The sequence below is a fragment of the Leopardus geoffroyi genome, chromosome A2 (genome assembly GCF_018350155.1).
Source record: "Leopardus geoffroyi isolate Oge1 chromosome A2, O.geoffroyi_Oge1_pat1.0, whole genome shotgun sequence".
In the NCBI taxonomy this organism is placed as follows: Eukaryota; Metazoa; Chordata; class Mammalia; order Carnivora; family Felidae; genus Leopardus; species Leopardus geoffroyi.
The window spans coordinates 167,913,820-167,934,559 of NC_059331.1; the positions used below are offsets into that span (position 1 = coordinate 167,913,820).

Below are 20,740 nucleotides of genomic sequence, written 5' to 3' on the forward strand. Positions count from 1 at the left end.
CGGAACTCTGAGAAATAAATCTCTGCTGTTTAAGCACCCCACCCCCACTCCCACCCCCGTCTGTGGCGTTCTGTTACACTCACACTAAGACACAGAGCTAAAGGCTATGCTTTAAATTGTACATCATGTTCCTCGTGATAGATCATTCGTGCTATTATTTTTAAAAAGCTGTCAGGCAAAGCCCCAACCCGCAATTTTTTTCCAGGCTGGGGGACAAGTGTCTGAGGCAACAGGCTTCCGTCTGCCCTTCAAGCGACCAGCCTGGGTCGGTCCTGCCGGCAGTGGGGTGAGTCTCTCACAGTGCAAATCTGTCTGGGTCACGCCCGAACAGTCTTGCCCACCCCTCCGCCGGAACCATTTCCCTGGTTTCCTTGTGCGCCCAGAATTAAAGTGAAATGCGGCGCAAGTTGCCACACCTTGCCCGCCCGGCCCCTGCCCACGTGGCCGGCTTGTAGTTTGCACACGCACCCCCACGTGCACACACCCGCACTCTGGCTCTGCTACTGGCCGGGTGCCCTCTGTTGCCCCAGCCCCTGTGTCATGAATGGACTGTTCTACGTCCGCGTTGCTGGTCTTGGCGGCGAGATGGTAAAGGCGCTTTTCTCCCACCCCCGGCTGCTTTCACGAGGGAAACAGAACTCCCTCTCCGCCAACTGCCCGAACGCCTGGCCAGTGGGGCGATGGCGGTTTGCGGGTTTGGACACACCGAGCTCCTCCAAGTGAGAAGTCGTCGGAATAAGTGTGGAAGGCCTCCCTCGCTTTAGGATTTTAGGGTTGAAAACTACCCCCAAGATTTGCCCACATCCATCCCTCACGGAGTCTTCGAAGCCGTGGCCTCGGAGCAAAGCCGCCTCCACCAACAGGAAGGCAGAGCCAGCCAGGTGGCCTGGACGCTGCCAGCCCAGGGCTCAGAGTGATCCGTGAATGCCAGCCGATTAGGGAGGTCGCTGACATTTACTGAGCACTTACGATGTGCCACACCCCTTCTAAAGACTCTGCATGAGTGAATGAATTTAATTCACCCGGTTTCTGTCAAAACGGATTAGAAACAATTAGCAGCAGAGAAATGCCTGAATGAGAGAGAAGCGTGGACCCCAGGGCATAACAGCAGAAGCGAGAGCCCTGCAGAGACAGGAGGTGAGGACAGGTGGAGACAAGCTTTCTCTCATCTCCCTCGCACGGCCTCGCACACGGCCAGGGCCCGGGAGGGGAGGCGCCCGGGAAGGCAGAGCTAGGCCGGCACCCCAGCACCTGCTCCAAAGCCCCAGAGCCCCAGGACCAGGGAGGGGGGGCTGCCCCCGGGAGGCCCGTCCTCCCCCGATGCTTCTGTCCGGGAACTTAGTGATGTGGACAGGCGGACAGCGCCTGGATCTCTCCACACTGGAGCTAGTTCGTCAGACACGGCCCCAACCTTCAGCCTCCGAACTACTCATTCCCAGAGCGTTCGTAGTCCCGGCAAACAAGCCCTCGCCGCAGCCCCAAATACAGATGAGAAAGGGGACAACTAGCAACATGGGTCACAGAGTAAGGGTGTGACGGACCAAGAGCCTAGAGCCGCCTGGCAGGGCCACTGAGGGAGAACAAGAGAGGAACAGCATACGTTCTGCTACAAAACCAAAGAAAGCGGGTGTTTGCTTAAACCTCATTATTTTTATAATAGCCCCGTGGGACAGGCACGATCATCATCCCATTCTGCAGATAGAGAAACTGAGACTCAGATAGAGAAGCTGAGCTCAGTGAGGCTGAAAGCGTGAAAGCATGAGGTCAGGATCTGAACCCAAGCCCCGGAGCCCCGGCTGTTGAACACTCCGAGTTTTGAACTTTTATTTGCTTGTCTCTGGTCCTTCCTGAAGTTTTTTTTCTCTTCACCTTTAAGCCATGAGTACTGTTCTTCCCCTCTACTGCACTATTTCCTACTATAAACCACCTAGTAACAAAGTACCACAAACTGGGCAGCTGAAAACAACAGAAACAGGCTCATTCCTAAAGCTGGAAGTCGGAAATGGTGGTGTGGGTGGGGTTACTTCCTTCTGGGCTCCCAGAGAGAATCTGTTCCAGACCTCTCCCAGCTGCTGGCGGTGGCCGACCAGGAGAAGTTCACGGCCCTCTCCCTGTGTGTGAGCCCGGAACACGCTGGGGAATCCGGGAAGACCTCCTCTTACCTTTCCTTCGGCTAAAGTATGACTACCAATCAGGGCTATATTAGTTTCAGGCGTAACCTCCTCTTGATCACAGCTGCAAAGACCCTATTTCCAAATAAGCTCACCTTCCCGGTCTCTGGTAGACACGAATACTTTCATCCCAGGACACCGCTATTGAGAGAGAAATAATGGAACTTCGCCCCATGAAATACCAGGCAACCCTAATAAATACGGAGGTGAGCCATTCCACTGTAGTGGAGGGATGGGAGGCCTGAGCTTGAGTGAAATAAGCAAGTGTCAGAATCATAAGCTTGGATACGTTTCCCCTGTAAAATGCCCACCGGAAACGACATTAACATTTTCCCTACGGATCTATGAAAGGCAAGCACGTCTGAAGAGTCGCGCCATCCAGACAACCACACTTAACTCCTGTGACATAGGCCGTAGGGTTTCATTCATTAAACGAGAATGTACTTGCGTGCTCAGCACACAGATTTTCCAGCATTTGCCGAGCAAGCGACGTTCCCTGCGCTGCCGCCCTCCCGCCAGCAGGGGACACCGCCCCGTCCGGCTCAGCGCCGGCTCTGCCCGGAAGTCCCGCCCCGGCCGGAAGTTGGAGTAGGAGCATCCAGGAAAATGGCGGCGTCCGCAAGTGCGGGCGTGACGGGCCGGCGTGGGCGAAGGGGGCGCGGGCAGCACGGACGCGGGGGGCGTCGCCGGCCGGGGGGCGGCACGGAGGGGGCCCTGAAGCGGCTGAAGCTAGCGGTGGAGGAGTTCGTGCAGGCGACCTCCGAGGGTGAGACCCCCGGCAGCCCGGCCGGGTCCCGGGCGGAGGGGCGCTTGCGCCGGGGCGGGAGGAAAAGCCGCAGGGAGCTGAGGAAGGAGAAGCGGCACCTGAAGAAGGCGCGCCGGCTGCAGAGGACTGCGGACCCGGCGAAAGGCCCGGGCCCAGGCGGCGGCGGAGCCGGGGGAGCGAGTGGCCTTCGGGCGGAGGGGGCGGAGGGGGAGGGCGGCCGGCGGTCCCCTCGTCGGGTCCCGGCGCCCCCGGACGAGCCGCGACCTCCCCCGGCCAAGGGCGCCCGGGCCCGCCGCGAGACCAGGGGTCTCGCCGGGAGCACCAGACCCGCCGCAGCCGCCGCCGCCCGGAAACGGGCCCTTCTGGCAGCCAACGAGGAGGAGGACCGGGAGATCCGGAAGCTGGAGCGGTGCCTCGGCTTGAACAAGCGCAGAAGGAAGGGCGACGGTGGCTCCGTGCCGCTTAGCTTTGCTCGCGATGGGCTCGACTACATCCTGGGAGCCCTGGGGTCTGGAAGAACTGGCGGCTCGTACGAAGGCAGTAGTGAGGAGGAGGAGGAGGATGTCGGACAGACTGTCCCCGAAAGTGACTTAGAGAGCGACACCGAGGACGAAAGGGCGGAGGAGGAGGAGGAGGAGGAGGAAGAAAAGAACAAGGTGGAAGCGGGAGCGCACAGTGAGCAGGACGACGTGGAAGACATTAAGCCAAAAAAAGCGGCAGAGGGGAGAGCGAAGTGGAAAAGGGACAAAAAGAGAGTCCGTTTTGCAGAAGAAACGAGTGAAAATTCCTCTGAGGACGCGGGCACAGACGCAACAGATCAGGTATCGTGTGGACAACCTAAATTCTCCGGAATTTTCCCCGAAATAACGCGTGGTGGCCAGAGTGGGACAGAAGTGACATATTGATCTATTGGTAGTTGCTGAGCCAAGTGTGGGTAAATCGGGTTATTATGTCTATTATGTTTTTTAATTTCCATAATGAAGAGTTAAGGGAGAAAACCTTTCTGGAGACTTTTTATATCAGAAGCTTAATGGCCATTCCCACTGGTCGTCCTAAGATGATATCTTCAGCTTACTGCCTCAGTCTCTGAACCTGACTTTGAGTTCCCTCCCCCTGTGCTCTGTTCCCAGTGGGCCTCCGTAGTTTTGGGGGGGGGGGGGATGTCTCTAGCATCCCTGACTCACCTCTGCCCTCCCTAGTCCTTTTCCTGTCCCGCTGCTTCCAGAGTGAATCTTTTTTTTTTTTCAACGTTTATTTATTTTTGGGACAGAGAGAGACAGAGCATGAACGGGGGAGGGGCAGAGAGAGGGAGACACAGAATCGGAAACAGGCTCCAGGCTCTGAGCCATCAGCCCAGAGCCCGACGCGGGGCTCGAACTCCCGGACCGCGAGATCGTGACCTGGCTGAAGTCGGACGCTTAACCGACTGCGCCACCCAGGCGCCCCCAGAGTGAATCTTTAAAACATAAAGCTGATCTACAGCACCCCCTTTCACAAAGTCCTATGTTGAAGATCAAGTTCGGAACTCAGCACCCAGCAGTTGCCTTGGGGGAGGGGGGCACCTCCGCGCGTGCACCTCGAAGGCAAGCATACGAGTGGAGTGCGTGCAACTCTTCCCATGTGTCGCTGTCACAGCATTCTGTGCCTAACTAAATGCATTTCTCCCTCCTGCCTGCAGGGCCTGTCTTCATCTTCTCAACGCGTCTGTCTGTCCACGTAGACTTCCCTGGGCGTCTTTCCCCATCTTAAGTGTGGGAGCTAACACTCTCTCTCGTGTCTGTCCCCGGAACCTTAGCACCTGGCGCTCTGTGAGCAGTCCTTAACTGCTGTCGGTTCCTCTCTCAGGACTTGGTTTTTGGACCGTCCCTAACTGTTCTTTCACAGCCTGTTGAGGTATAATTGACACACTGTGAACAGATGGGTGTCTCAAGAGTAACAGTTTCTGTGTACATAATGTGTTTTCTGCAACTAAGTTTGAGCTCCCTGACTGCAGGAATCATGCGTTACAAATGTTTGTCCCCTAAAGCCCTCACTTAGGTACCCAGAGAGTGTTGGTCAATGGTGATGATCTGTAACCTTCCCAGTTGATAATCTAGGAAATAGTGAGCAATGGATTGATTTTGATTTGGTCTTGTGTACTTAGACACTAGTTTTGAACAAGTTTGAAGTTCTGTTCTTTTCTTTTTGAAGTTATTTTAGAACAGTCTCCCTCCAAAACCGGCGGTGCATTTAATTTCGGTGTTTGTATCCTGCTGTGCTGACCGTAAATGAAGCCCAAGCAGGTGTATGTACACTGTGGAGCTCTGGTGGGCAGATGCCGGAGGGTCATGGCCAGTTCTGAAGAGTCACAGGGAAAAACAAGGGGACGAGATGTGCCGACACTAACGTCAGTGGCGACACCACCAGGCTGGGGAGTGGGGGGCTCAGGGCTCCCCACGGCATGCAGTACGTTACTGCTGGTGATTAAGCAGCAGTGGTCAGTGGGCCAGCCCCTGCCGCTCCGTGGGACTGTAATATGTAAACGTGAGCATGGAAGACAGAGAGGTGGAACTTGTTCAGAGTAAAGTTTTTGTCATTTATTTCTGTCTTTTCAAGCAGAGTGTTTGCGAAAACGATGGAAAGTACGTCCCACCTCACGTGAGGCATGCTGAGGAGACAGTGAGTGGTCAGAAAAAGGAGGGACTGGAAAGACTGAAGAGACACGTCCAAGGTCTCATCAACAGGTAACCTGGCAACACTGTCACCCTGTGACATGAAAAGGGATCGTCTCTGTTCTGAGAATGTAGGAACTTTCCCAGCAATAACCCGTAAGCTGATCGACCACAACAGCCCCTCTCGGTTCCTGTCTTAGTGCAGCCAGATCTGTGCCTTGGAAAGCAGGATGTCCGCCTTTTCTGTTTGGTACTTTGAACGCTTCAGACTCTGAAAGCCACATGGTGGTTCTGAGAAGTCCCAGGACCGGGCCTGGCAGGACTGGGCCTCCCCCTGCACCGGCGCTCCTGGTCCGGAATGCGGGCTTCAGTCCCCTTGCTCGTTACTCGTGGTTGAGAGTGTGTGTGTTCTCTGCAGGGTCTCCCGCAGGGAGCTCCAGGTCCTGCCCACAGTGAAGGCGGGACCCTCCCAGCACCCCACAGCTCTCATGCTAGCCTTTGTGGTCACACCCAGTCCTCCCCCTGCACTCACTGCTTTGTTTTATTTTGTTTTTAAGTTTCTTAGTTTATTTCGAGAGAGAGGGAAAGATTGAGCAGGGGAGGGGCAGAGAGAGAGGGAGACACAGAATCCCAAGCAGGCTCCATGCTGTCATGAGATCATGACCTGACCCGAAGTCGAGAGTTGGACACTTAACAGACTAAGCCACCCAGGAGCCCTCATTGCTTTGTTTTTAATTAAAAAAACAAAACACGGTTTCCATGGTAATTCTGGAATTCTACCATACGTGCCATTTTAACGCTCAGGGGCAGCACAGGAATGGTGCATGATCTTCATGTACCTGTCCAGCCCTCCCCTCTGCCCAGGACACAGAGCAGCCTTTCCTCCGTGTAGGAGCGGAAATCGTTACGCTGGCCTCTGGCCCAAGGTGGAAACGGACTTCTTCCCAACAGTGCGTCCCCACGTGCTAAGTAAGGACAGCTCCCTGCCTGTGCCCGGGACGCTGGATCAGGGCAGCAGTGAAGCTCCCTCAGCATAGTGTCCGGGGTCTTCGAGTCCCGTGTATGCTTCCTGCAGGCAGGAAGACAGTGGTGAGGTCATTGCGGGCTCCCAGAGGATCGTGTGCCGTGTACGGATACACGCGTTACCGGGGCCACCCGAAAGCTGTTTGTGGGTCAGACGGGCACGTGGATAGGGTGTAGAGTGGTACTGATGACTCTAATATGTTTAAACGGACCTAGAAAGTAATTCCTGATGAGAAGCGTCATTGCCGCTCTGCCTTCACAACTGCCTGCAGGTTGAGCGAGCCGAGCGTGGCCTCCATAAGCGGGCAGCTGGAGGAACTGTACATGGCCCACAGCAGGAAGGACATGAACGACACTCTGACGGGCGTCCTCCTGAGCGCCTGTGCCCCGGGCGCGGCCATGCCAGGCAGGCTGGTGATGGAGCACGTGCTCCTGCTCAGCGTCCTTCACCACACGGTCGGCGTGGAGGTAGGGTCCCTCTCCCTGCGTGATGACCGTGTCCACAGGCGGCTCCGGAAGGCAGGTGCTGCTTTGTCACCACTGCGTCATCCGAACCGTGTTCCCAAATACTTGGTTTCGTGTCGGGTCCGTTCTGATGGCCCCCGTCGCCGTTCGTTTGCTCGGGCCTGGCATCTCGGACTAGCCTCCATCGTGCTCCCCGCTCTAACAGAGACTTGCCCCAGATGCTCGGAGCACAGCGGTCCGTGTGGTCTATCTGCTCAGGTGTTCATACTGGGCGCGAGGCCACCAGACTGGGAGTGACGGCGGGTTTGATGACGTGAGGAGACGCGGGACGGGGCCAGGCTCGGAGCCCCCGGGGCCACCTGCGGGCAGCGCAGGCGCGTCCTTGCCCCTGGCCCTCTGCCTTAGCCTCAGGGAGGCCGTGCGGTGACCGCTCCCGTTCTGAGAAGTCCTCTTGGGTCACCTCCTACGGTAAAGCCACAACCTTCCCAGGCAGCATTCCGTTTCCCACCTACTTAGAGAATCACCTACCAGAAGTAATCGTTTGTGTTGTAAGGGCCGTCCTCACATAAGACGTCGTGAGTCCCTTCTCCTCACGGTGAAGTGTGCTGGACTCCCTGGACGCCACTCCCGAGTGCCCTGTGTGTGCCGCGACGCGGTGCCCCCGGGGCTTTTCTAGTGCGCCCCAGGCCTCCCGGCGTCACACCGGTGCCCTTCGTAACCAGAAGGATTTAACGCAGACGGTAAGTGGAGTTTCGGTAACAGCCGTAGACCCCGAGCAGCCACAGCATGTAGGACCCCCTGGGTCGGACAACATGAGGCGATGGGTCCCACGTGTCGTTGAGACCCCCACACACGGTATGGAGGACACCTGGAATGGCTCATCCCCGGGGAGTCGTCACGATGCTTAGTGGACAGTGTCCGCTTCTGCCAGAGGTTGACCAGCTGTCCGGACTGGGTCCGTTAGCTTTTCTTTCAGTTCTTGAGAAGGACCTCCTCGCAGGAATTCGTGGGAGAAGAGTCTGTCACAGACCCCTGCTGCCAGTTACTGAAAATAAAAGTCAGGCCTGTGCAGATTTGCTTTAAAATCTCCAAATCAGGAGCTCCTGGGTGGCTCAGTCGGTTGAGCATCCAAAGTCGTGATCTTATGGTTCATGAGTTCGAGCCTCGCATCGGGTTCTGTGTGGACAGCTCGGAGCCTGGAGCCTGCTTCAGAATCTATGTCTCCCTCTCTCTCTGCCCCTCCCCTGCTTTTGCTCTCTCAAAAATAAATAAACATTAAAAATTTTTTTTTTACATCTCTAAGTCAGAATTAAGGCATATTCTTAAGTAACTTTAGTCACATGAATGTTATTCATGTTATAGTAAAGTTATATTTTATTCTGAAGATATTAACTGGAATCTAAAATTTTGACAACTGTTGATATTATTCTGTTCGTGTGATTGAAGACATACTTAAATATGTTTTATGCCTGAATTTTTCTTGATGTCTGCAGAATTCTACTTTCTGTCTTGGATTATATTTGAACGTGATGTAGCATTAACCACGCAGTGCCCCTTCAGGGTCACCGTCAGCATCCCAGGCTGTCCTCCCTCGGCTGCTGTGTGGACACACCTCCCCACGGGCTCTGTGTCCCTGCTTCTCTTGCCCCCTCCAGCCTTAGCTGGAGCCGAGCTCAAGCTGCGTTAGAGTCTGTAACTTAGTAGCTGTCTATTTTCTGTGTTAATTTAAAAAGCACTAGACGTTTAAGTTCGTTGCAGGAGGAAGAAGGATCCCTGAGAAGAGCTTGCCAACATGGATTTTTGCATGTTTGCAGTGATGTTTTTTCTGCCTTGTCCAGGTCGGTGCTCACTTTTTGGAGGCCGTGGTGAGGAGGTTTGACACCATCTACAAGAACGGAGGCGAAGACAGAGAGTGTGAGAACCTGTTCACCGTCATCGCCCACTTGTATAACTTCCACGTGGTGCAGTCTCTCCTTGTCTTTGACATTTTGAAAAAACTTATTGGGACTTTCACAGAAAAAGATATTGAACTGATCCTGTTAATGCTGAAAAACGTGGGCTTTTCATTGAGAAAAGATGATGCTTTGTCGCTTAAGGAACTAATCCTGGAGGCCCAGGCCAAAGCCAGCGAGGCAGGTGGCAAGTTCCGGGACCAGACGAGGGTACGAGTGCGTCACCTGGCCTGCTTCCTAAGTGCCTAACTGCTCACACTGACCAGAGCTTAAAATCAAGTATTTTGGGTAAAATTGCATTTAATTTCTTAGCGATCCCCGTTGTCTTCTGCCCCACCGGGTTTTGTGGTTTATCTTCAATAGGTGAATGGACTTTTTTCCTACTAAGAACTCAGGTATTTTGTGAATTTCAGAATCGGCTTCTTTAACATTTACCCACTGAGAAAACGTTTCCTGAGGAAGGCCATGTGGCTGGGGCTCAGGTGTCAGCCCTTGTGGACTTCGGCAGAGAGAAGGGATGGAGGGGAGCATTCCTGAGGGCGGGGCAGGAGGAAAGGGCTGAGGCTGGCCTTGGGAGGCTTGTAAACCTTTCAGGGACTTGGGATTTTATCCTAGAGGCACCAGAAGGGTTCTGAGTGTGCTGATGCCACTTTCACTACCCTGTAGAAAAGGGGGAGGTGGGGCGCCTGGGGGGCTCAGTCGGTTGAGCGTCCAACTTCGGCTGAGGTCACAATCTGATGGTTTGTGAGCTCGAGCCCCGTGTCGGGCTCTGTGCTGACAGCTCAACCTGGCGTCTGCTTCAGATTCTGTGTCTTCCTCTCTCTCTCTGCCCCTCCCCTGCTTGTGCTCGGTCTCTCAAAAATAAAAAAAATGTAAAGAAAAGGGGGAGGTGGTCAGGGCAGGGAGACACCACTGCAGGGTCCGGTGGGGAGCGGCAGCATGGTCACAGCAGATGTGGGTTTAGGGGTTAGAAGTGGGTTGGAGGGGGAAGGCGAGTGTGAAGGAAAGGAAGGGCCGGGGTCACCGCCCGTGGACAGCAGGACAGTAGGAGAGGAGACAGACGCAGGAGGGAAGGCTGGCCCACTTTGGGAGTCCTGAATGAAAGTGCTGGGTCAGCTATGAAGAGGTGTTGGCATCTGCTGGGCAGTGGACAGAGCCTGATGGTTTCAGAGGACCAGCATTCAGCTGGGCTGTTGAGGGAGGAGCGTGAGGAATCTCATCGGCCGGGTCCCAGAGTGTCCCGAGGAAGCACTTGTCCCTGGGTTGAACGCTCAGAGGTCAAGTTTAAGACAAAAGTCGCTGGAGGTGGGAAGTAGGCTCTGTGGCCTGGGGCTGGGGGGGATGGGGAGTGCTCATGGGTTTGGAGCTTCTTTCTGGGGGTGATAAATATGTCCTGAGATTGATCAGGATAGCTGCACTCCCCTGAATGTGCTCATATGGTTTTATGTGGATGAGTTTTATGGTGTGTGAATGACTCTCTCGATCAAAAGGTAGTATCGGGGGAAATCTCAGAGAAAGTTACGTGAAAAACTTTTTTACTCTTGCAACTTTTCTCTAATTATGACATTATTTCCAATTTAAAAGTTAGAAAAAGAAAAATACCAGGAATGGGGAAGACGTTAAAATGTAATGGAGAGAGAATAGCTAAGACTGCGGGGTTGGGAGGTGCAGGGGGCAGGTCAGAGGTGGTGGGGGTGGAGGAAGGAACGTGAGATCTTAGGGGGTGAGATCTTGGGTCCCAGAGGACGTCAGGTATTAAAACACGTAGTCCTGGGACGCCTGGGTGGCTCAGTCGGTTAAGCGTCTGACTTTGCCTCGGGTCATGATCTCACGGTTGGTGGGTTCGAGCCCCATGTTGGGCTCTGTGCTAACAGCTCGGAGCCTGGAGCCTGCTTTAGATTGTGTCTCCTTCTCTCTCTTCCCCTCCCCCGCCTTGTGCGTGCTCTCTCTCTCTGTCTCCTTCAAAAATAAATAACATTTAAAAAAAAAAAAAAAGGAAAACAACAAGAAAAAAACTTGTAGTCCTGAGCAGGAGGTTCGTGGAGACCGTCTACCTGAGGACCAGGCTGGCTCACCGTCCGTGGTGTGCACGGCTGGGTTAGCTCTTTCCATCTCGGGTTTGCACTGTACGAAAGGACGCTTTTGTTTTCGTTTTTTTCCTTAAAGGTTCGGTTTATGCTGGAGACCATGCTGGCGCTGAAGAACAATGACCTGCGCAAGATCCCCGGCTACGACCCTGAACCTGTGGAGAAGCTGAGGAAATTACAACGAGCTCTGGTGAGGCCCTTGGACTTCTTGCTTGTTCAGAGCTCCTGTGCCTGCCTGAACTCCTCGTGGAACCTGGGCAGTAGTTGGGGCTGTTAGGTGCCACATCCAGTTAGTAAGAGTTCAGGATCCTGGAAGGAAGCTTCGTGTTTCTGTGGCGAGACCCTCTGAGTGGTCTGTGTGCCGAGGCGTCCCTGTGACTTAAGCGTCCCCGACACTTAGCCTGTGGTGCTCCCTCGGCTGCGCGATAGAATTCTCCGATCGCTTTGAAAGAGGGCTTAGGCCACGGTCCCACCCAGACCAGTGAGGTCACACCATGGGGGTGGGAGTCGGCTGTTGAAGCTCCCCTAAGTTCTCCAGATGTGGGGCCACAGCTGAGACCCACTGACCTCCCCCCCCCCCGCCCCCCCCCTCCCCCCAACCAGGGGGTGCTTCGGCCCCGACTCTGGGCAGGTCCAGAATCACTGACTCGCAGACCCCAGGCGCAGAGCGGTTCTCACTGCCAGCTCCGTGCAGCTGTCCTTGGGACCTGAGTGCAAGCGCCTTCCTGGCGTGACAACTCTCCAAACGGGGCAGTGTGAGAGTTCACGTCTCACTTTGGCATCATTCCAAACTGGTCAGCTATCCCCTTGGTCGGTGACCCATCACAATATTCACGAACCAGGGGCACCTGGTGACTTAGTTGAATGTCTGACTTCGGTTCAGGTCACGATCTCACGGTCCGTGAGTTTGAGCCCCACGTCAGGCTCACTGCTGACAGCTCGGAGCCCGGAGCCTGCTCGGGATCCTGTGTCTCCCTTTCTCTCTGTCCCTCCCCGGCTCACACTATCTCTATCAAAAATAAACAAACATAAACAAAAAAGCAATACAAATCAGAAATCCCGTTAGGAACAACAGGCAAAGCCAAGGGTGATAAAAGTACAGACTGAACCAGCTGAAGTGTTTTACAAGCTCCTTCTCTTCACTCAGGTGCGCGGCACCGGCTCAGGCACGGAAAGCCAGCTCCGCGTCTCCTGGGACGGCGTCCTGAACGCAGAGCAGACCGGGCGCTGGTGGATTGTGGGGTCCGCGTGGAGCGGGGCCCCTATGATTGACAACAGCCAGCAGAAGGTCACAGAGAAGCGGCCCACAGGGACGGTACGAGACCCCTGGGTTCATTCAGAAACCTTACAGAAACTTACCGTTTGCTGATAGAATTGAACTCCGTTTCTGTTGTTTCTCGACTCCCTGAATACGTTACGTTAAGGACTCGAAAGTTGAATGAGGGAAACACGAAGGCCGAACGCTCACGTTGCAGATGCCAGACTTGAGATGCAGGCAGGGGTTTCCCGGGAGAGGTGGCTACCGGTCCGTTAAGCTTGCATTTCAGATGGTCGGAAATCTTCATCTTCTTCGTATTTTATCATTAATAAAGTTCACGTGTTACTCAGATTTCCTTCACTTTCCCCTAACACCCTTTTTTGTCCCAGGATCCCATGTCCTCCTTCATTGTCCTGGCTCTTCTGGCTGCGGCCACTTCTGTCTAATTTATGTCGTTATTGTCTAGACTGACAGATGGGGGTGCTCTGAGAAGTCCCCCACGTCAGGCAGTTTTTCTCCTCCTGTGGCCCTCTATGTCTCCTGCTGCCGTTCTCTCTTTGTGGGGCTCACCCAGGGATAAAGATTTGGCACTCACACATACATATTTACGTATAACTCACAGTTAATCCTCTGTAAAGTCACAAAGATGTACATGTTATCTTTTAGAAACTTAGTAAAGACAGTGAATGAAATTTGCTTTTGCTTAAAACGTGTGGTCTGTGTCTTAATTACTCCTCTTTCAGGTTAGCGGGAAGATACTAGAACTCGCTAGGAAGCAGAGAATGAACACTGATGTCAGGAGAAACATATTCTGCACAATAATGACAAGTGAAGATTTTTTGGACGCGTTTGAAAAGCTTCTGAAGTGAGTGTGTGTGTGAACACGTGGACGTGCAGTTTGCTGAGACGCTGTGGAAGGAAGCCGCCCAGATGAGGTCTACGTCACGGGGTTGAGGGGTCAGAGCAGATGCGCTCGGGGCAGCCGGGCCGTCCCGTTCCTCCCCTGCCTGGCCCCAGGCGTCGCCGGCCGCCAGTGGTTCCAGAACATGTTCGATGTATTTTGATTAAAAGTGTCGGGTGACCAACTGATTATTCTCAGTGACTGTTGGTTGTCATAAATCGCTTAGAATCTTCCTATCGAGGTTGTCTGATTTTTTCTAAATTAAAAACATCCTGGTGTAGTTTCTGTGATTGGTTGTGGTAAGACTCTTCGAGTGTCTGTGAACCCTTACAAAACCCTTCTCAGGAGACGCGAAAGGAGTTAACTTTCCTTTATTTGCTTCACACGGAATGGAACTCCCAGGTGCAAGGACAGGCCTGTCCGTGGCACCTGTCCTGTGACTCGAGCCTCCTTTCCTCAGCTCTCCTTTACCCAAACTGCCCGGCAGGCTGTGCTCCTCTACGCTTTCTTACTCATCACCATCTCTGTTCGCAGGCTTGGGCTCAAGGACCAACAGGAGAGGGAGATCGTTCACGTTCTCATGGATTGCTGCCTTCAGGAGAAAAGCTACAACCCCTTCTATGCGTTCCTGGCCGGCAAGTTCTGTGAACACGAGAGAAGGTTCCAGGTAATTCCGTCAGCAGGCCGCCCGTAACCTCTGCTCTGCTCTGTCTTCCTGGACCTGGACCTTCTGTGTGGCTCAGCCCAAGCGGGCACAAGTGCCCTGAGTCAGGGCCCAGCTGGGGCCACAGGGTATGCAGGGAACCGGTCCCATGGCCAGGCCCCTCTGGGGCAGAGCCAGGGGACATCGCTGAGGCAGAGTGATGGGGAAACGATTGCCATGCTGCCTTTTCCTGCCGCAGATGAGGGCGTCTGGCGGCCCACGTCTCTGGGGAGGGCCTCCTGGATGCTGCACTGCACCGGCCTTTTTTCCTCCTTCTAACGTTTCTGCCGATTTGAGGGAAAACGCTGTGCAAACCACGTGTGGGACAGGAGGGCGTGTCGCTCCTGGCTTGTCCCGACTCACCTTGTAAGATACTGCAGACACATGAGTAGTAGAGCGCCTTTGAGTCTATTCTAGTGACTTCTACTAACAGTTTCTTGCATTTTGACTTTGTTCTTTTTTTTTTTTTTCAATCAGATGACTTTCCAGTTCAGCATATGGGATAAATTCCGGGACCTGGAAAACTTGCCAGCCACTAATGTCTCTAATTTGGTTCACCTGGTAGCCCACTTGTTGAAGACAAAGTCACTTCCACTCTCCATTTTAAAGGTTTGTATCACGTGTGGAATTGCTGAGAGCAGTGAAAGGAATAACACAATTGCTTTTGTTTGGTACCTCAAGAAAAGTGTCTCCTTAGATTCTGACGTAGCTGAAACATGTTTAATTTTATTTATTTTGAGAGAGAGTACATGTGTGCAAGCTGGGGAGGGGCAGAGAGAGAGGGAGAGAGAGAGAGAGGGAGAATCCCAAGCAGGCTCCACGCCGTCAGCACAGAGCCCAATGCTGGGCCCAGTCCCACAGCCGTGAGATCATGACCTGAGCCAAAATCAAGAGTCGGGTGCTTAACCAGCTGAGCCACCGAGGCGCCCCAGTTTGTTCCATTTTTTTTTAATGTTTATTCTGGGGAGAGAGAGCATGAGCAGGGGAGGGCCAGAAAGAGAGGGAGAGAATCCCAAGCAGGTTCCACACCAGCAGCACGGAGCCAGATGCGGAGCTCCGAGTCACAAACTGTGAGATCAAGACCTGAGCTAAAATCAGGAGTTGGACGTTCACCCGCCTCAGTCCCCGCCCCCGGCGGCCCTGAGAAGTGTGTTTATAACACCATGGCGCTGTGAGAAGTAGCCGGAGTCGCTCGCGGTGTGAGCGCACTCGGTAGAGGAAGGCACTGTTACGGTTTTGCTCCTCTCAGAGAATCTTGTCTGGAGTTTGGGTTCCCGCGCAGGCCCTCAAGATACAGCCGCACTGGCTGCTGTCGAGTCAGGAGGAGGACGGGGCGGCAGGGAGCTGGCGGGCTGCCGTGCGGGGCTTCCGCTGCTTCTCCCTTTGCGACGGACTGACGGCGTCTCTTAAAGCGGACGGCGCCCCAGCCCTGCCCTGCTTCCGGGTCACGTCCGAGCCAGTGACGTGCAGGTGCCCCGATGTCTAGAGTGGACAGGGGAACCGAGAGAGGACGTGGAGTTTGAGGTGGCTCCTGGGCCTGGGCATCCTAGAAACGAGGACAGTGAGGGAGCCTGAGGGCCAGAGAGGGTGTTCGTGGCCTGGACTCGTGCCTCCTGCTCCGTGACCCGCAGACAGACGGCCGCTGCGGTTTCCTGGTTGTGCTTACATGTCCATCCACCAGGGCACCGAGGCAGGTCGACTGCGTCTCTTTCGGGTGTGGCATTAGGTTTAGGCCACTGTACTGACAACCAGGCACGGAGCCTCCTACCATATTCCGAAAATGGGAGTACCGTGAAGTGTGGCGAGGACGTGCCTTCTCGCTGCCGGAGAGACCTTGCCTTCGGTTTGCTCGAGTTTTGAGCTCAGAACGGAGTAGGGTACGATGTCTCCCTGGATTCACTGGAGCCTAGAGATGTCCCTGAAGCTTGTCCCGGGGTCCTCCCCTGGCCCCGTTTGCTGGGACCTCTCCGGTTCTCGGGTGTGCTGTTGAACTCTTACTGGGCCTGTGTATCTGCGGGTGTCACGTAGTGTCATCTCACGTACCGAGTCCTGCACAGGGACAGTACTGTCCTGTCCCCGTGCTGAGTATCCTTTTACAGTTCTTTGTGGTTAAGTCAGCATGAGTTTGAAACTCACGTTTCATACACGTTTATACCTGTAATTCTGTTCTCTGATTTCCTTCTGCGCAGTTTTCTGTCGTGTAAGTGTAGCGAAAGTTATGTCTATTTCTCAGGGAGTATGTATACGTATATGTGAGCGATTCTCCCCAGACCTAAACTTTGTAGGTATGGTTTTAATTTGGGTGTGGTTTCTTTAAGGCAGGGAGCTAAGTATGCTTCAGTTCTAGAATTCCTGATCCATAACTTTTGCGCCCATATAAACCCCCAGCAGCATGTTGCACTCGACGAGGGCGTGCAGGCTCCTGCCCTCAGTACGTAACAGGCCCGCGACCCCGCCCTTGCTAACAGCTCTTCGTCTTACAAAACTGGAAGTAGGTTACTTACAGGCGGCAGGTAATTTTTTACTCTAATCGTGTTTGGACATCATTGAAAGAAATGGACTAAATGCAATTTTTTCTCTCTGTCCTGACTCCTGTTAGGTAGTTGAATTCAGCGAATTGGATAAACCCAGAGTCCACTTTTTACGAAAAGTGTTATATATGCTGTTAATGGAAACTGAAGTTGAAGACCTGGCTTCAATTTTTGCAAGGTATGTGCCAGCTTGTTCTGTTCCAACACACTGCGTAATAAATTGTTTTCCATTTTAGCCTTCAGCTCACATCTTACACGTTAGATTTGGGGAACACGATACCTGCCAGAGGCAAACTAATAACCTCTGACATGTAGAATAGGTTGTTAAGCTCCTACCTGAGAGTTCTGTTCTTTAAAAGCGGTTCGGTTGTGTCTCCCGACGGGAGATCCCGGAGCTGTGGTCTGGGAGCGGCCAGCTCATCGCTGACACACGTTTCTCCGACTCCTTTCCAGAGTGGCTGACAGCCCGAAGCTGGGCATGTTGAGAGAAGGTCTGAAACTCTTCATCAGTCACTTCCTGGTGAAGAGCGTGCAGACGCACGCAAGTGCGGAGGAAGCCAGCGTGCTGAGAGAGAGGGCCGACCTCTCCACAAAGAGTTTGCAAGGCCAGGCTTCCCTGAGGATGTAGTCTGCCAAAGGACGGCAAGTGAGTGCTCATTTGTCTGAAAACGTCCCTTTGAAACCCAAAAGGCTTGTTACTCCACTGACCGTGTGTAAAAGCCTGGTGGAGATATGCCACGGTCTGTCGTATTTAATATACTGCATTTTAGCTAATTTTTTAATTTAAGGTTATATTGTACTTACGTTTTCACCCATTTTCACGTATCTGTATATACAGTGGAGTTGGGAGAAGACGGAGGGAAGAACAGACAGACCCTGGACTTGTTCCCCGTGCCGCGAGACTGGGTTGGGTGTGGGTGTGCAGGCACGGGGGTGATGGTCTCTTTTAATAGACAAAGTAGGCCACTAGGGGGTGCAGTTACAAAGAAGTTGATGCGTGTTTTTATCTTCTTTATATATTGGTTAAATGTTCGAAAACCATCAGTTAAGTGTGGTACCTGATATCTGACTATTTCAAGTGTTGGGAATGCAGATGTTCTGGAAGAGTCAGCAGGTGACGTAAGCCTTGCAAATGTCTGTATGACGTGATGTGTGTGGAGCCTCCCGCCAGCACTTGCCTAAAATTGGGACGTGGTGAAGGACGCTCTTCCTGTTTGTGTCTGTCACTTCTACTCATCAACTCCAGATGGCAAAGCACTTGGCTAAACAGCCTTGACGTCACCAGATAGTGGACACTTAGCAGGTGTGGCTTTCGAGCCTGGTTCTAGGAGGGACGCTGTGTGATGAGTGAACGTTTCTGCAGAAAAGACACCCCCGCTCACACGGCAAACTCCGTGAAGAAGTGAGTGTCCTCGGAGGGCAAGTGTCTGTCGTTTCTCCAGCTCCTAGGATCTGCTCCACTGTCTTAAATGCTGCAAACTTGACTTACACGTCACCTTCAGTTGTTGAAAAGTCACCAAAACGTGTGTATAGACTAGTGTTTTATGTGCCATAAACCCACGTACCCCAGCAGCGCGCTGTCCTTCAGAGTGGTCCCCGTGGGAGGCTGAACCGGCCGAGCGAGGCCACTCCTGTGCAAACCCCCCTTTTGTCACAGACTTTCACACATCGTTTCCACGTGACCCGACAGCGGTTCGTGTCTGGAAGTCACCGCGTGAAGTCCCAAGTGTCTCCGTGTGTCTCCGTGTGCGTCCCTAAACTAACGGTTTCAGTTTTGAGATGCGCAGGGAACACGGGAGACTTGGTGCTCTGGCCTCTCTCGTGCTTGTCAGCCCCACAGCCAGCAGCCGCCCCGCAGCCCCGTGTCTCGCAGCCGGTTCTGAACCTGCACGACAAAGAAGCCTGTGTTAGGAGCGCGCCGAGAGCCTCCACTCTACCGAGGGGCTTTTTCACAGAACGTCTGCTGGGCGGTGGCCAGGCTGGACAAGGTCCGTTCCGCTCACGCCACCTGTCTGTGCACAGCGACCCTCATGCAGAGGTCTTGCTCCGAAGAGAAATGTGTCCGTCGAACTAAACTGTGTGCTTAACGCACAGTCGATCTGCGTTCGGTGCCAGCTCCTGCCTCCCCGAGGACGCCCGTAACTGACCTGAGGCCATTCTCTGTGGGGGCAGCTGCCAAGATTGAGAGAAGCTTCTCTGCAACAGAACGGTACCCCCTCATCCATGACATGCGCCCCAGACCTCGGAGGTATGGATGAGCCCAAGCTGATATTTCGTAGAAGATAAACTTGTGCGGGTGGAATCCCACTTTTATATTGTCTTTTATTGTTAAAACAGTAAGAATGTCTCTTTTCCATGGAATATATTTATGACTTAATCCCCGATGTCTGAATTGTTGAATTTGTACTATGGCAGATTATCCATAAATCTGTCCTTTTTAAGTATAAACGCCTTTTTTAACAAAATGTGGGTTGTCACGTGTCAGTATGCTTTAAGTAAATGATTGTATCTTGACCAAAAGCTGTGAATTCAAATTTGCTTTAAATGTTTAGGTCTTTTAAATGCAGTACAATAATCTGCCTTTGAAAAGAGTGCAGCCAGTGCTGGGTGTCTGTGAATCCTTGGACTTCTGGTGATGCAGTTTGAGAACTGCTATTGCATTGATGGAATTTATGAAAAGAAGCTGTCTGTAGGGAGTTTTGTCTTTTTTTTTTTTTTTTTTTTCCTTGTAAACGATCTCTACATCCAGCCTGAGGCTTGAACTCACAACCCCGCAATCAAGGGTTGGTTGCCTGTTCCACCGACGGAGTCGGCCAGGCGCCTGCACGGGATTTCATCTTCAAAGTAGAGACATAAGGAACAAACTTTTTAATGTATTAAGATGTGTAAATAAAAATATTTTTTGTATTTAGACTGCTTGTGAAGGTTTATTTTGAAAGAAGAGGTCTGCTGGTATACTAAGGTCTGCACCTTATCTTTCCATTTTTAGGAAATCTACTTACCATATGGTTTAGACTCCGCCTGAAAAGTACATGTGTCTCCCTCCCTCTGAGCCCAAAGACCGAGATAAGGCAAATGAGGCAAGATGTTAACCATTAGTGGATCTGGGTGAAGTTTATACAGACCAACTATTACATTCTTGCAACTGCTCCGTAAGGTTTAAATTGTTTTAAAACAGAATTTTGATAAGGCGTTCATAATGCAGATCTCATCCTTCAAAGTTCTAAAATACCCTGGTGTGTTTTTCACAAAATTAAGCTAACAAATCGCCTTTGCCTTCTTTGTAAACTGATTAGGCCTTACTGGGTAAAACAGTGATGCGGGTGTGTGTGGGTTCCCTCAGACTTGGCGCCTGGGTTAGGAGGAGCCCGGGGGGGGGGGGCTGGCGGGGAGGCCCGGTTCACTCGCTGATCACGGTGAGCCGTGCTCGGAGCCTGCACGTGGGCCGGGTGGCAGTGGGCACAGTCCCGAGAGGTGAGCACCCTTCCCACCCTGCCACACGGGAGCGGGCGGTTCGTGCTTCCTCTCCGTGGCTGGCCGGGTAGCGAGGCCCAGGGTCCTTTCCCGAACCGCTTGAGAGGAAGCTGCATCGTCACGTCCTGTTACGCTAAGCGACTCTGTGTATTTCCTGTGAGCGCCTTCCAGTTGCCAGAGTCAGGAAGTGAACGTCGACGGGAGGCTAGGACGGCCGTCTGCGTGGGCCTTTCTGCTGTTCCCTGATGGCCCAAGCTACACTCTCGTTCCCTTCTCCGTGCGTCCCGTCAGGAGAACGTGACGTCAGTCTGTCCTACCGATGACAGCTGGGGCTGATGGAGGCCATGTCGGCTGGGGTCCACACCGGCCAGCTGACCGGTCTGTGAGCAGGGCGGGGGAGCCATGCTAACCTAGCGTTGCATCCACAGTCACCCCACCGCCTGGGTGAGGCAGCAGTCACTTGCTGTCTGGGGTTCTCTGGGTCACGTTCATGAGCAGCTGGGCCGGTTCCGGGTCAAGCAAGAGGAGCTTCCTGCCATGTGCCCTGCCGGCCCTCCGGGGCTCCCGCCAGCATCTGATCCGCTCGCGGCACACCTCTCGCTGGAAATAGCAAGAGTGGCTTCTCTCCTGCACCGAAGGCTGAGATGCTGGGCGTCACAGGATACCTGCCTGATGCTCAAGCTCTCCGCGGGGCCTCTGCAGTCCTTTCCTTGGCCTTGTCCCTCGTCCGGCTGCCCCGTCCCTGGACCCAGAGCACG

General features: G+C 53.4%; 1 protein-coding gene across 3 annotated transcripts; it reads left to right on the forward strand.

Moving 5' to 3' along the window:
• Nucleotides 1-2,762: 2,762 nt before the first annotated feature.
• NOM1 (nucleolar protein with MIF4G domain 1) lies at nt 2,763-19,419 on the forward strand. Of its 3 annotated transcripts, XM_045496320.1 has the most exons (12): nt 2,763-3,758; nt 5,533-5,660; nt 6,884-7,079; nt 8,915-9,238; nt 11,195-11,305; nt 12,263-12,430; nt 13,117-13,238; nt 13,809-13,941; nt 14,455-14,586; nt 16,577-16,686; nt 16,962-17,154; nt 17,347-19,419. In XM_045496320.1, exons 1-11 carry the CDS (start codon nt 2,778-2,780, stop codon nt 17,134-17,136), a joined length of 2,580 nt encoding a protein of 859 aa, XP_045352276.1. In that variant the 5' UTR covers nt 2,763-2,777; the 3' UTR covers nt 17,137-17,154; nt 17,347-19,419. The 3 variants fall into 3 exon arrangements, with proteins under 3 accessions (XP_045352276.1, XP_045352275.1, XP_045352278.1); XM_045496319.1 differs by having other exon boundaries at nt 16,962-19,419; XM_045496322.1 differs by having other exon boundaries at nt 5,536-5,660; nt 16,962-19,419.
• The last annotated feature ends 1,321 nt before the right edge of the window (nt 19,420-20,740 follow it).